The 14467-nt window shown below is 60.4% G+C and overlaps 2 protein-coding genes across 3 annotated transcripts in view; one reads left to right on the forward strand and one right to left on the reverse strand.

Annotated features, from left to right (window-relative positions):
- Positions 1–120: 120 nt before the first annotated feature.
- On the reverse strand, positions 121–7804 carry LOC134161723 (testis-expressed protein 2-like). The gene is made up of 13 exons (XM_062614843.1): positions 7488–7804; positions 6390–6542; positions 4149–5020; positions 3837–4037; positions 3452–3746; positions 2977–3188; positions 2687–2833; positions 2483–2582; positions 2210–2342; positions 1971–2108; positions 1560–1776; positions 1174–1290; positions 121–683 (listed from the first exon to the last, which is right to left on the reverse strand). The coding sequence occupies exons 3-13, from the start codon at positions 5010–5012 to the stop codon at positions 510–512; spliced, it is 2598 nt and encodes an 865-aa protein (XP_062470827.1). The 5' UTR covers positions 5013–5020; positions 6390–6542; positions 7488–7804; the 3' UTR covers positions 121–509.
- Positions 7805–7974: 170 nt separating this feature from the next.
- The window catches only part of MSRB1 (methionine sulfoxide reductase B1), a 68633-nt gene continuing 62140 nt past the window's right edge, over positions 7975–14467 (forward strand). Inside the window, exons 1-4 of one of the 2 annotated variants that reach the window (XR_009964072.1) lie at positions 7975–8113; positions 8506–8648; positions 8980–9094; positions 9540–9649. Coding sequence is in view for 1 of the 2 variants with exons in the window: in XM_062614848.1 (XP_062470832.1) it covers positions 8059–8113; positions 8506–8648; positions 8980–9094; positions 9540–9571 (345 nt within the window). In the remaining variant the exon portion in view is untranslated. Of the gene's footprint in view, positions 8114–8505; positions 8649–8979; positions 9095–9539; positions 9756–14467 lie in introns of those variants that run through there. The other variant, XM_062614848.1, reaches the window with a different exon arrangement.

The following is a 14467-nucleotide window of genomic DNA, read 5'->3' on the forward strand; positions in this document are numbered from 1 at the left end:
CCAGCACTCCTTTTGCTGAAGCATGACCCACGGACTCCTCTCCCTGCACAAAGCCCCACGATCCCGAATCCGTCTTCAGCAGCTGTGGGAACTCGTGTACAATAAGATGCTGCTAGGTAAGACTGGGCAGTGATGGATTTATTCAGCTTTGGACTCATTTCTCACCCCTGTTTTCCTTGCAGTCCAGCTGCCGGCGGGGAGGGTGGGATGTGCTGTGGAGCTGTGATGTCTTGGATCAGCGCTGATCCCAACTCCTTCAGTGCAGAACCGCTCTGGGTGTCCCGCACCCTCTTTGGGAACCAGACAGTGGAAAGCTCAGCCCTCCGCTGCTCCAGAGCTGGGAGAACCTGCTAGGAAGTGCACGAAGCTCTTGTGTCTCCAGCAACCCCCTTGCCCTGTGTCTGGCTCTGCTCTGAATGTGTGCTTGCAGTGTAAGGAGGAGGCTCATCTACAGAAGTGCTGCGGATGAGATGAACCGAGAAGCTCAGACCCCACGGCACCGGCTGCAGTCAGTGGCCAGGTCCTGGTTGGCCCCGTGTCCCAGCGAGGTCCCTGGGCTCTGTGCAGTGGCTCTGGCCTGCCCGTGGGTCCCTGGGCAGTGTCCCCATAGGTGGCTGAGGATCCAGGCCAGAGCTCATGATGGGAATGATGAGATCGTCCATGTTTGGCATCACCAAGATTTTCTGCAAAGAGGAAACCAGAACAAGTCAGTGGGTTTGAACACTTCAAGAGCGGTCAGGGCAGAGGACAGGGACCAGCACTTTGAAGCCATTCGAATGGGCAGCTCTTTGGGGGGGCATTTGGGTACCTAAATACCCGTGGGGACATTTCTGTTCTTAGTGGTGCAGGTATCTTGTGGGGGAGCATCCCAAACCCAGAGTGGATGGGGGAGTTCAGCCCTTCTGGGGGTGTCTGCCTGTTGCTGACACCTGTAAATCCCCTTGCTTGGGGCAGGGCTGCATGTGCTGGGAGGAAACCACTTTTCCTCCAGCACTCCAATGCTCAGAGCAGGTTCCTTAGGTTGTGTTTCTTGGCTGCTCAAGGCTGGACGGACCAGATGAGGTGCTGGTGCTCTTGTTTAGATAACCCTATCCCAGACTGAGGTCTCACTGTCCCTGATGGCAGCACTGACGCTTCAGCTGGCTTTGCTGAGCCCTGTTACAGACCAGGCACCTGGAACTCGTGCTGCAGCTTCCTCTCGATCCACTCGGTGACATGGAGGAACGTCACCTCCCGCTCGCCCAGCTTCGGGTGCACCTTCAGCTCCAGCTGCGGCGGCACTCGGAAGCTGTACCTGCACGGGGAAAGGGAAGGGGCAGAAAGCATCATGTCCTGACCGTGTGGTACCGCCTCGCTGCTGGGCCTTAGGGACCTGCCTCCTGGGAGGAGGTGCTGGCTTGCAATGGGAGACTGGGATTAATGAGTGTGAGGTCTGAGTCCCTTTGGGTGCTTGCTGGCACCCTGGATGAACCCAAAACCCCAGAGGTGAGTCCCTGGCCAAGCCATGGGGCGCTGGTGGGGGGATGCTTGTGCACCCTGCATGGGAGGAAGGGGAGCAGGTACCAGACACGGTCCGTCGGTGGCGGTGGGATGTTCACAGCCAAGGTTCCCGCCAGCTCCTGCACCTCCACCGTCAGCAGCAGCGGTGTGTTGGAAACCTCCTCGATCTTCTTCTTGATGAACTCGTTTTCAGTGGCCCTTTGGAAGTACTTGGACTTGGCGATCTTGTCCACGAAGCGCAGGATCTTCCGGCTCGTGCTGTTGCCGCTGACGTGGCTGCAGCGAGACCCAGACCCGTGCCGGCTTCCAGCATCCCTCAGCCATCACCCACGGCACCCCCAGGGACAGGAGCCCCCAGGGAAGGGCTGGCACGATGTGCCTGTGTGTGCCTTGCAGGGAAACCAGCCCCGAGCCCCCTGTGGTGGAGCAGCGCCGTGCCTCGCACAGCACAGACCCCATTCACCCCTTACCCCTCAGTGCCGGGTGGTGGCACACGCTCCCCCAGGGCTCCCATGGGCTCTGCAGCAGCAACATCTTCCTCATCGGAGGATCCGGCGCTGGACGACTCCGCATCGCTGTCTGCCAGCAGGATCAGCCGTGGCCTGGCCCTGCGAGCCCCGAGCAGCATCACCGGGTGCCCTGGGGCCAGCACCCTCTCACCTCAGCAGGCAAGCGGAGGGTGAACCCCAGCCATGCACGGTCTCCTCACCCCTCTCCTCCTGCCTCTGCTGGGCCGCTCTCCTCTGCAGCGCTCTCCTTCCCCAGCTTGCAGAGGTTCATCTTCGTCTCCAGGGTCATCTGCAATGAGCCGCTGTAGGTGACCTCCATGTCCACCCAGAGCCCTGCCAGGAGAGGGATGGGGTGAGCCCCTGCCAGCTCTGCGGGGGCTGAGCCTGCCGAAACCTCCCTGCTTCAGGGATAAGGCTGGCACCTCAATAACAGCTGCCATGGAGCCAGCCCTGGGTCCCTGCGGGGCTCTTACCTCGGTCGTTCATGGTGGGGCTGGAAGCGCTGAGGACCGAGGGGATGGACGTGCCCATGTCCAGCTCTGTCAGCGTCAGCTCGTTCATGAAATAGGGGAGCTGATGGAGGCAAACCACACAGGGATGCTCACCACAGCCTGGCACTCACTGCGGAGCCTCACGGATGGAGCTTCCCCAGGTGCTGCGATGCTCCTGCCTCTCACCTTGATCTTGCTCAGCTTCTTCTGGATCTTGTTGGACACTTGCTCAGCCCAGTACCGCTCCCGGAGGAAGTCCCAGAAGATGCGTCCCACCAGCGCGTTCATCCAGGCCATGCAGGGCTCACTGTGCCCCACTGCATCCTCACTGAGCTGTGGGGGGACAGCATTGGTGGCCCCATGAGCAGTGGCACCCACTGGCTGGGAGATGAGCCACAGCACTGGAAGTGGCTGTACGCAGGATCCATCGGCCTCTGCCCGCATCCCGCTCTCAGGGCTGGACTCATCCCACTCACCTTTGTGGGACTGCTCAGTGCTCCATGAGAGGGGCTCTGCTCCGGGCTGCCCCCGACCTGCGCTGGCACAAATTGGGCCATGTAGGTGCTGTAATCCAGGAAAATCTCCTGCTGGATGCTCCCCGCCAGCTCCTTGGGTGGGAGAGCGGAGGGGATGTCCTCAGAGCTCCCCCCGCTGCTGCTACCGCTGCTCTGTGGAGCTGGGCCCGTGCCTGGGGACATGAGAGGTGACATCCTGGCTATGATTCGTGTGTGATGTGCCATGATGCCCATGTGGTGACGTGCTGCCTGCCCATGACGCCAGTGACATACCCCCCACCCTATGCTTCTAAGGGGGGTCCTCTAGGCTCCTGGAGCTTCTTCCCGTCCCCATATACTCACTGCTGCCTATCAAGGGCTTGTCTTTTTGCACTCAGGCAGCTCACCCCCTAGACCGTCCCCAGCACATAGCATAGGACCCGATGCTGCTTCTCACCTTCACCATGGCTGCTGCTGGGTGTCCCGTGGGAGGCTCGCACCAGGTGCTGGTACCACTCCTCCTTCTCCCTCCCTGTCCGCCCGAACAGGTAGAGGCACCGCTCCCTGGTGTCCCCTGGGATGTCTTGCCCTGGCACCGGCGCCTTCTTTGTCCCCTCGTCCCTCTGCAGCTCCTCGTCCTGCTCCTCGCTGCCCCTGCACTCCCCCTCGGCCGGCTCGGGGAGGAGGACACAGATGGGGTATTTCTTGTTCCACGTCCGCTTGCGTGCCAGGCTGGGGGGGCAGAGGAAGACCTGCAACACCGAGAGGGGCGGTGAGGCCAGGCCAGGGCATTGGGGTGTTGAGGGTCTCCATCGGAGGGCCCTGGGCACCACCAGGCTCACCTTGGCGTCGGTGAGGTCATAGGAGCAGTGGCTGATGAACACAGCATCCAGGATCTCCTCCTCGAAGGTGGCTCTGCGCGGGATGTTGCTCTTGGGGTAGGAGAGCTTGAGGGTGGCTCCTTCCAGCACTGCGAGCACTGATTGCGTGAGCGACGGGTGGAAAAGCTCCGGGTCGTAGACGTGCAGTTGGTTCATCCAGCCCTGGGTGAGGGGAGATGGAGCCGGCTGCTTCCCGCTGTGCCGTATGGAGCAGCAGCACAAGCTGGTGGTACCCAGCACCCCCACCCCGTGTCCCATCCGTCCCATCCCTACCTGCAGCCGCTGCGCTTCCCGCGGCTCCCCCGGCAGCAGCTTGGGGCGCAGGCAGCCCCGTGGCACCGGCGGGGCCCTCGGTACGAGGAGGAGGACGGCGAGGAAGCCGAGCACCAGCCCGCAGACGAGCCCCAGGCAGAGGCCGGCGGCGTAGGGCGGCAGCGGCAGCACGAAGTAGCCGTAGGCGAGGAGCGCGATGGAGGCGAGGGCTCTGCCCGGCACCGCGCTCCCGGGCCGCGCCGGCGGCGGCTCCTCGGGCGGCGGCAGCCGGGGCTCCGCGTCCCCCGGCGCCACCTCCAGCACCTGGATCACGTCCCCGTAGGAGCAGATCTCGTAGCGGCAGTTCAGGGCTGGCTCCCAGGGGCTCCAGTCCCGCAGGCGCTGTCCCCGGCGGCCCCCCGCATCCTGCCCCGCGGCTGCCGGCTTCGGCCGGGGCACGGGGCCGCTCTCCTCGGCCATGAGGCGGCTGAGGCGGCTGAGCGGCTCCTGCACCGCCTCCGACAGCCGCCTCCTGGTGTCCTCCAGCCGCGCCTCCCGCAGCCGGAGCAGCGCGGCGCGGCTCTCCGATGGGGAGACGCTGGGGGAAGACGGGGCCGTGCGGGACCTGGCCGGGCTGAGCCGCGGCTGCGGGGCCCGCGGGAGGTCAGCCAGGAGCATCCCGCTGGACTGGGATGCAGGGGGAGGCTTTACGTCCCCATCCAATGGGAAAAGCCCGCAGCCGTCCTGGCCTCCGCCGTCCTCCCTGGTGCCGGTGGGATGCGGCGTTATCCCATCGGTGTCCCCACGCCGAGGGGAGCCCGGGGACGCTGCCAGGGTCGGAGAGGCGGCCGCTGCTGCCGCAGCCTGGTCTGACATCGCTCGCATCGCCGGTGCTGCCAAGGGATGGGGGGAAGCAGCTCGGGTCTGTGCCCCTTTGAGACGCAGCACATCCCTGTCCCTCCCCATCAGCATCGCCATGAGCCACCGAACAGGAGCAGGGTGTCCCAGGGGACCCCATCGCCTTCCAGCCTATTTCGGGATATGCCCTTGGGGCCATGGAGCTGCCAGCGGATGGGAGGCTTGTGGCTTTCCCTGTGCATCCCAGCAGGGATGGGATGGAGACTATACCATGGTAAGGTGGCAATGACAAGGGGAACTGCTTGTATAAGGAGGATAAAACTCAGCAGGGAATTAGCAACGGGGCCTCTGAGAGCCTGGAGCCATGAGCCAGGTCTGCAGTAGAACAACGGGGATTTTCCTGCATCAGCACGTTCCATTGGTCCCGGTGGAAGTGCAGGGGCTGTGAGCAGGGATGCAATGCCAGCCACCAGGACTCTGACTCCTCCAAATGTTCCTCAATGCTCAAATGGTTTGGCCCTTGCTTAATCCACTGCAGGGACTTGAAATGAAGCAAGCCCAAGCTGTGACCCCAGTTCAGCGTGAGGATGCTCTGGATGCAGGGGGTTGGCAATCTCTGTGTTTACTGAAGAGGCACAAAACTTTTACTAGCACAAAGTCTCTGTATCCCTAAGGGTGTTCCTGGCCATGGCAAAGCTTTGTCCCATCCCCAATAGCCACAGTGATCCCTCTATTGCTCCATTCCTGCCAAAGCCATGGCCTGCTCCAAAGCTGTGCCCCTGGTTTTGGGAGGGATGAGGGTTGCAGCATGGGATCAGAGGGACCATTGCAGGGCTGAGCCCAGCATCCAGGGTGTCCCCCTCACAGCATCCCTGGAGCAGGAACCAGGACACCATCCCAGGGAGCTGGGGCTGAGCAGGGCTAAGCAGGGTGCTGCCCTGGGGCTGCCTCACTCCTGCATCCTCCTCACCCTGGATCTTCAAAGCACTTCGGTGCTGTGAATCAATGACAGGCTCTGCTGTGGCTGCCTCCAGCCCTGTTTATGTAACACCACGTTCTGTGGCTTTTGCTTTGCTTCTGGCTTACAGCAGCCACTTGTGAACCCCAAATGATCCATGGGTGATACCCAGCACTGAGCAGAAACCTGGCTGTGGAGCTGGCACTGTCGGCACCACCAGCACCAGCCAAAGCACTGAAACAGCAAAATAGGGAGTGAGGGGAGGAGAATGATCCCCAGAGCTGGGCTTTAGAAGGAACCCCTTCTCCAACACCCCCTACCCAAGCAGAGCAACTGGGAGGCAGCTGAAAGCCCCACTTACCCCTCATCATGCAGGTTTCTCAATGGCACCATGCCACATCCATCCCCAGTATCCCCAGTACCACCCATCAACCCTCCCAGCCTACCAGAAAGCCCCGGGGCTGGTCCTGGGCCGGTCCTGCCAGGTCACTGCTCCCTGTCCCCGTTGGGTTACGGGGACATCAGCTCCCCTGTGCTTGTGCTCTGCTCTGTATCTGCCTTTTCCTTACAACCGCTCCGGTATCCGTGGGTTTTACAAGCTAAAAACACAGAAAAAGGCTGTTTCCTGAGAGACCATTAGCACAGTGGGAGACAGGGATAATAATAGCCTGGGACTGTATGGGAGTCTTCATCTGTCAGGGACCGCAAGTGCAGTGGGGGCTGGAGATGCACTGCTGAAACGCAGCCACCCCTGGGTGCCTGGGAGGGTGGGAGCAATGGGATGGACCCGGATGGGTGCATGGCTGGACCACGGGAATCATCAGTCCCAAGGGCTGGAACGGGCAGCTCACTCTGCCCGGAGGAGAGCCTGAGCTGATTGAAGGCAGCAGCACTCAGAGGGCAGGAGGATCACCAGTGCTGGCCCCACACCGGGGTGGGGTCTCCATGGGGTGATGGAGATGTCCATTGGCATTAGGGAGCAGGGGTTTGCTTTGCTGCCAGGCTCTATCCAGCAGCAGGGCTGGTTCCTTGGGATAGTCCCCGGCTTCTGTCCAAAGGGCATCAGCGTTTTTGCTCTTGGCCAAAGGAAGGTGGAATTTCCATGAGAGCCCACTGGGTGAGGACTTATCCAAGGGTCCTCAGGTAAAACCAGGGAAGAGGAGACTCGTGGTGACGTGAAAGATGCTTCCCACCACCTGAATGCTCCTCCTGGAGCCTGCCAAGGTTCACCTTCAAAGCCAGGTTTGAAGGCTTACCAAGGCTTACCTTGCACACGCCAGGCTCCTGCCTCCTCCTTCCCTTCAGCCCCACATCGCCTCCCACTGTGGTCTCCAGGGGGATCCCAAGGGTGACCCCCGGCCCTCTGCTCCTGGGGCGATGGGATGGGGGTCCCCATTGGCCATGCGCCTGCACCCCATCCACTGAGACCCCCGGGAAGGGGGGAGCCCCCAGGTCACTCCAAGAGCTGCCCAACCACCACCACCCGGCCCCGATCCCGGTCCCAGTTCCTTCCCTGCCGGGGCCCGCTCCCGCAGTGCCGATACCTGAGGCAGACGGGGAAGGGCCGGAGGAGGACGAGCAGTCCCGGTGCAGGCGCAGACCCGGTGCTGGTGCGGGGGGGGGGAAGGATGACGGGAGGCTCAGTCCCGGTGCCGGGGGGCCACCGGACCGTGTGCCAGGGCAGAAGCTCCGGTGCCGGTGCTGCAGGAGGCCGGCCCGCCCTGGCGATGCCGGGATCCAGGCAGTGATGCCGGTGCCGGGGCGAGGAGCCGCTGCTGGAGGCGGAGCATCCGCCGTGATCGCGGTCCTGCTCGGTGCGGGTGCCCCGCTCCAGCCGGCGGGACCGGAGCATCCGCAGGACCGCGCCCCCCCCCCCCCGCAGAGGCTTTCCCCCACCCGGGAGCCCTTCACCGGGGCGGCGGGGCCCGCACCGGGGTTCCCCACTGGGGCAACAGGGGCGGAGCGGTCTCGATAACGGGACCCCCCCACCCGGTACCGGGACCCCCCCCTCCTGCGGTACCGCCCGCCCTTCGGCGCCCTCTGGTGGGCGCGGTGCGGCAGTGCCGGGGCGGAGCCGGGGCGGAGCGGCCGGGTCCCGGTGCGGCGGGCGCAGCCATGTCCTTCTGCTCCTTCCTGGGGGGAGAGGTCTTCAAGGACCACTTCCAACCGGGTGAGCGGGGCCGGCGGCGCCGGGCGGGGGCTCTCGGGGGGTTCTGGGGGCCCCGTGGGGTTTGGGGACCCTCCCGTAAGGGCTGGAATCCCGGCTTGGGGCGGGGGGGGATGCGGTGTTCTTCCTGTGGGCATCCTTCACCCTGGGAACCGGGCTGCGGGTCCCGTCTGTTGGGGGATCCCCCCGTAGAGGGAGGGACACGACCCGGACTTGGGGGGGGTTCATATAGGGGCCCTTTGGGGGATCCTGTCCTGCTGTAGAGGGGCCCTTATATGGGATGTGGGTTGCGGCCATAAAGTCCAATGTGGGTGTCCCGTGTCCCCGTCCCAATCCCTTGGGAGCCATGCGGGTGCTGCCCCCATCACTGACCCCTCTCCCACCACCCATCCCAGGCATCTACATCTGTGCCAAGTGTGGCCATGAGCTGTTCTCCAGCCGATCAAAGTACGAGCACTCGTCCCCGTGGCCAGCGTTCACCGAGACCATCCATGAGGACAGCGTGGCCAAGCGCCTGGAGCGGCCGGGGGCCTTAAAGGTGCCAACACGGAAACCCTGGGGACAGCAGAACAGCCCCATGGGACTGTAGGGACAGGAGAAGGGGAAATGGGGTTAAACTGAAACAGGGGAAGTTCTGGTTGGAAATGGGGAAGAAGCTCTTCCCTGTGAGGGTGCTGAGGCGCTGGCACAGGGTGCCCAGAGAAGCTGTGGCTGCCCCATCCCTGGCAGTGCTCAAGGCCAGGTTGGACACAGGGGCTTGGAGCAAGCTGCTCTAGTGGAAGGTGTCCCTGCCCGTGGCAGGGGTTGGGACTGGATGAGCTTTAAGGTCCCTTCCAACCCAAACCATTCCATGATTCTATCATTTGTAGGTGTCTTGTGGCAAGTGCGGCAACGGGCTCGGCCATGAGTTCCTCAATGACGGGCCGAAGAGGGGCCAGTCCCGCTTCTGAATATTCAGCAGCTCGCTGAAGTTCATCCCAAAAGGTACCGGCTGCGACTGGGAGCTCTTCCACCCCATGCGGTTCGTTTGGGGACACTGCTGATAGCCACACGCGGTGCGCGCTGCACTGCTTGCGGCCGGGCGTAGCTGCTTCTTCAGATAAGCCAAGGAGCCGCTTCCATCCTGTTATAAATCCCCCAGGCTTCACTCTGCTCAGCGGGGCTCCCATGGTGAAATAGGGAGCGTGGGGGACCTCCTGCTCTTGCTCTATGGGAAGGGGTATTTGCTGTTGTGGTTACCCTGCTCATTGCCTCCCCTGGGTCAGAAAAGGCTTTGGGAGGCAAATTCAGGGCAGCCCCTTGGCCATGGCTTGCTTCCCACTTGTGGGATGTAGGATGCTGGCCGGGTGTAGGGAAATGACCGTGTAAAAAGGGCTGGTGGCTCTGGGATGGGAAACACGAGCCCGGATTTTTCCTCTCCTCCTTTCAGGCAAAGCAGACAAGGATCTGAAGGAGAAGTAAGCACAATCCTGCTCTGCCTGCGCACTGCTCTTGGGCTCATCCTGCGTTCAACCTTGGGGTGCTCCATCCAGTCAAGGGTCATCACCAGCAAGAGAACCCCCAGAGACACTTCTGGTGTCCCTGGGCCAGTTCCTTCTCTGTGCTGCTCTGATTTGGGGTGCTGGGAGGAGCGGAGGGGGTAAGGGGAAAATGGGGGTGCTGGAGCTCTGTGCTTGCTGGCTGGGTTGTGAGCTGCACCCAAGGGTGTTTCACACGACTGCAGCCCTTCACTGTACCCACCCTTACCCCCTCTGTTCTCCCCAGCATCCCTCTGCCTGTATCAGGGTCCATGGGAGCAGCTCATGTGCCTGACGTGGCACTGATGCAACCCAGAGCGGCTCCTCCGGCGTTTCCAGGGGATAGCTCTGGATTAGCTGAGGTCAAAGTCCGGGTTAATCCCTGGTGCTATTCTAGGCTGGGATCATGGTATGAACTGCCCTATATAAACCCTGCCAGGGTGCTAGGGCGAGGATGGGTTTATGATCCCACTAGAGAGCAGCCAGGTATTTTACCCCTCATCTTGCACACAGGTCTCAATCCCCCACGTCCTCTGGGCTCGGTTTTCACTTGGCCTTACACCAGATTTATCACTGTGCTGTGAACTCCGGTGGCACCAATGGTTCCTCAGTGCAAGGGAGGGCAGAATGGGGCTCGCGGGCTGCCCTTTGCACAACTCAGGCTTTAGGGACACTGATGGCTCCTTAACAGCATCGTGCCCTTCCCTCCCTGTCCCCAGACCGAGCCCTCCTCTGTAATTGCACACAAGGAGTTCTGAAGATGGCAAAACCCTTTGCTCACCCAGGGTCTGGTGGTGCAGCTCCAGTGCTGCCACATGGGTGGTTTGGGGAGGCCTCACTGCTCTTACGGTGCTGCTGTGCTCAGCTTTCCTCTGTATGGGTTTTCCCTCAATTCTGGCATGAGGAGGGCACCCGTACGAAGTGCAGTGCACCAGTTCTTTGCCTGGAGCTCACTGCTGGTCTTGTACCCGTTTCTATACTGAAAATAAAGCACTGAGTCACTGTGTTGGAGAAATAACCTCTTCTGTTAAAGTGAGGGCACCGTGGAGCATCTGCCAGGGGTTACCTTCGCTGCTGGCTTTGCTGGTGGTGGTTGCAGTGATGGGGAGGCTGCACCAGTGGTGGGATGCGTGTGAGGCAGGCACGGACGCAGGCACAAAGCCCTGGGCAGGTTTCATCTGGAGTCTCCAGCCTGCAGGGTTAGCTCGAAGTCAGTGCATGTGGTTTAATCCTGTAGCTGTTACCATTACCCCAGGATTTGCCATGTAAAAGGGGGATGCATTGGAGGCCTTTGGGCAATCCCAGGGGCAAAGCCTTCACTGGGGAAGGTTTCCTTTCCGCTCCACTTCCTGTCTTTGCCCAAGTGAAGCTGTTTTCGGCTTGTTTCACAGTGTTGTGGTACCTGCTGGGCAGAAGGGGTCTGAGTTTCAGCAGTGCCTCACGGTGGGTTCCTCACACAAAGACTGGAAGCTGCAACCTCCTCTCTTGTAAAGATCCCTTCACCCCATCAGAGCTGGGTACCGGGTTTATGGGAGGCTGGAGACCTGAGCTGGGCTTTGCTGGACCCCAGTTCCCAAGGGGTAAAGTCCGCCTCAGAGCAGAGGAGCCAGCTCCATGTCTCCCTCCTGTCCCACCGTGGCTCATGCCCCATGGCATCACCCTCAGCACCTTCCCCATCCGCATCCAGCTGTAATTGCTAATCAAGGTCCATCCTGAAGGTTGCTTCAAGCTGCTTTTCAACCAGTTAATCCTCTTATGTGTTGCTTTGTCCCTGCTCTGGTGACCTCCACACAAATCCCAAGGGGCAGGAGCTGCCCCTTGGCTTCCCACTGGGGACCCCTGTGGCTCCATCCATCCCTGTGAATCCTGTCCTCGCCTGCACCGCTGGGAATGGAGGCATTTTTAGGGTGGTTTCCCTTGGGATGCTGCAGTAGAAGGAAACCACAGGTTGGGAATCACCACTTAAGAGGAGCAGTGGTGATTCCTGCTACCCGTGGCTTCCCAGCGCTGTGTCCCACGGGAACACAGCGTGTTTCCCCGCTGCCTTGCAGTTCGTGGCCGCAGGCACGGGAGGGTGCAAGTGCTTTTCCTAACCCTTCCCCAGGCGCTACAGAGGGAGGGATGCTGCTGGTGTGGGTACCGCATCCTTGGAACAACGAGGAGAACAAACTCAGGATGGTTTAAATAGGGATGGGGCATTTACCTGGAAATCCATCCAGGATTTCGTGTTAAAGACTGCAGGCTGGAAGGCCTGGGCAGTGCCTGGTGCTGAGGATGCAGGATGTGACCCTGCAGAGCAGATCCCATCCCTTCCCAGCTCCACCATCCTCAGCATCGTCAGGTCCTTCATCCTTTCTGGACCACTGCAGCACTGGGCATCCCCATCCCCTCCAGCAGTCTATGTCCGGTCCTTCCCCTCCACCATTCATCCTCATTTAATCATTACCCTAATGACAATTTGGGTCGAATCAGAGGATTTTGCTTAGTGAGGCAAAAGCAGCCCCATAGCAGCGCTGTGGGTTTAGTGGCAGAGATTGGATTATGCTCCCAGGGCGACACACACTTCCCTGCTCGTTCAGAAGAGCATCCATTTCCTGCGCCGTAGCCTCCAGCTGACCTCCCCTTTTAATTCCTTAATTTTCTTATCCGCATGCCATGGAGAGGAGCTGCCTCTTTGACCTTCCTCGGGATGGCTCCGGCGGCGGCAGAGCACAGCGGGGCTGAGATTAATTCCCCTAATAAAGATGACGGGCCCCAGAGAGAAATGACGTTATGCAAGGAAAGAGGAAAGGACCCAGAGGCATCGGGAAGCTCTGATTGCTTTGATTCCTTGGAGCCAGCGCAGTGGGAGCGAGCCGGCAGTGCTGCACCCGGCTGCTTCCACCTGGGATCATGGAAAGGGGTGGGTTGGAAGGGACCTTAAAGCTCACCCAGTCCCAACCCCTGCCATGGGCAGGGACCCCTTCCACTGGAGCAGCTTGCTCCAAGCCCCTGTGTCCAACCTGGCCTTGAGCACTGCCAGGGATGGGGCAGCCACAGCTTCTCTGGGCACCCTGTGCCAGCGCCTCAGCACCCTCACAGGGAAGAGCTTCTGCCTAAGAGCTCATCTCAGTCTCCCCTCTGGCAGGTTAAAGCCATTCCCCTTGGCCTGTCCCTTTTTGGGGCACTTTTGGGATTTTATTCACGGGGGCATCCCTTGGGGCAGGCAGCGCAGCCTGATTTGGGGTGCTCTTGTACAGTCCCATCCTGGCAAATGAGTGCTTCAACCCCAGCTGCATCCCTGAGCCATTCTGGGGTCCCATCCCAGTGATGGGCTCTGGAGCATCAGTTTGCTTAAAGGGATCATTGGAATTCCTCTGCACCGAACCACTCTATGGTGTCCCTGGGATGCTGCAGGAGGGGAGGTGCTCGCTCCATCCAGGATTGCTCTTCTATCCCTCAGCACATCCAGCAATAGCTGGAGAAAACTAAAGGCTCATTCCACTTCATTCACCAACAATAGCTTCGTCTCTCCCTATTCCAGGCTTCCTCTTGCTGGCCGGGTGCTCCTCCAGAGGTTTGATGAATCCTCCCAAAGCCACAAGGTGGAGAAATGAGTTTTCCGTTTGTGGCATGTGTTAATTTGGGAGATCATGGCTGGAATCACCGGGAATGGGTCTGGGCAGGCCGGAAAAATGTTTAGCCCAAGGAAAATGTTAATCTTGGGGTTTTTTTCCTTCCCTGGCTGTTGAGATCCGACTTTTTAAGGCAATTAGTGAGGGGTTATTTGTTAATCAGTCACACTTCGATGCTTGCTTTGGGGTCTCATCTCACGCTCTCGAGTGCACATCGCTTCTAATCATGAGCTTCACTTCTGATGTGGGATGTTCCTGTCTCGGGCTGGCTGTGCGTGCTGTGGTGCAGGCACAATCCTGCGTTCAGGAATGGCTGCTGGATGCATCAGGATGTGATGTGTGATGACGGTGGGGCTGCCCTTCCCCTGCCCAGACAGCCGTACCCACCGTGCGCTCCATCCTCATCCCAAGCACATCCCATGGTTTTGGGGTGCATGGGTCTCCCAGAGTCTGCCCAGGGTGGGATAATCACCCCCAGCCTATGAATGGGTGCAGGCAGAGCCGGTGCCACCTTCTTGGGATGGTGATGGCACACAGGGGTGCCCACAGGACTCCTGCCCACTCCATGCTGTGGTGTTGGGACCGGATGAACCATCCCCAAAACACATCACCCCATGCCCTGGGGGTAAAGCCTCACCAGGGAAAGCTGCTTTGGGCTGCACCAGCATCATTCCAGCTCTATGTGCACTGGTCCAGCCTTGTGAGCTTCAGTCCAGCCCTGCAAGTATTGGTCCAGGCCTGCGAGCACTGGTCCAGCCCCGAGAGCATCACCTGAGAGCATCGGTCCAGCCCTGAGAGCATCAATCCAGCCCTGCAAGAGTCAGTCCAATGCTGTGAGCATGGATCCAGCCCTGCACCAGCATTGCTCCAGCCCCACGGCTGCTCCCATGGCCACCTCACTGGCCCATAACCCAAAACCCCACTGGTGGAGGGTGGTGTCCAGCTGGGGTCCTCCTCCCTGCGATCCTCATGGCGTGCGCTTGATGCACTTCACTGTCTGCTGCAATGATTTGTTGCTTGTAAAACCACCGTGATTAACTACAGTTTAGCCTCCTGGTTTCATGTCTTATCATGTTTCATCTCACACAAAAGACATTTACAGTCTATTTTCGACTTCAAAGCAAATGCTTCTTGCGTGAGCATTAAGGAAGGCAAATATTTAAGCAGAACCTGTATGGTATTAGCGTCTCTTGATGTTCCCTGCTGAGTGAGGATTGATGGCTGCC

The sequence above is a fragment of the Pezoporus occidentalis genome, unplaced genomic scaffold (genome assembly GCF_034315485.1).
Source record: "Pezoporus occidentalis ecotype Australia unplaced genomic scaffold, CSIRO_AGI_Poc_V1 ctg178, whole genome shotgun sequence".
Taxonomy (NCBI): domain Eukaryota; kingdom Metazoa; phylum Chordata; class Aves; order Psittaciformes; family Psittacidae; genus Pezoporus; species Pezoporus occidentalis.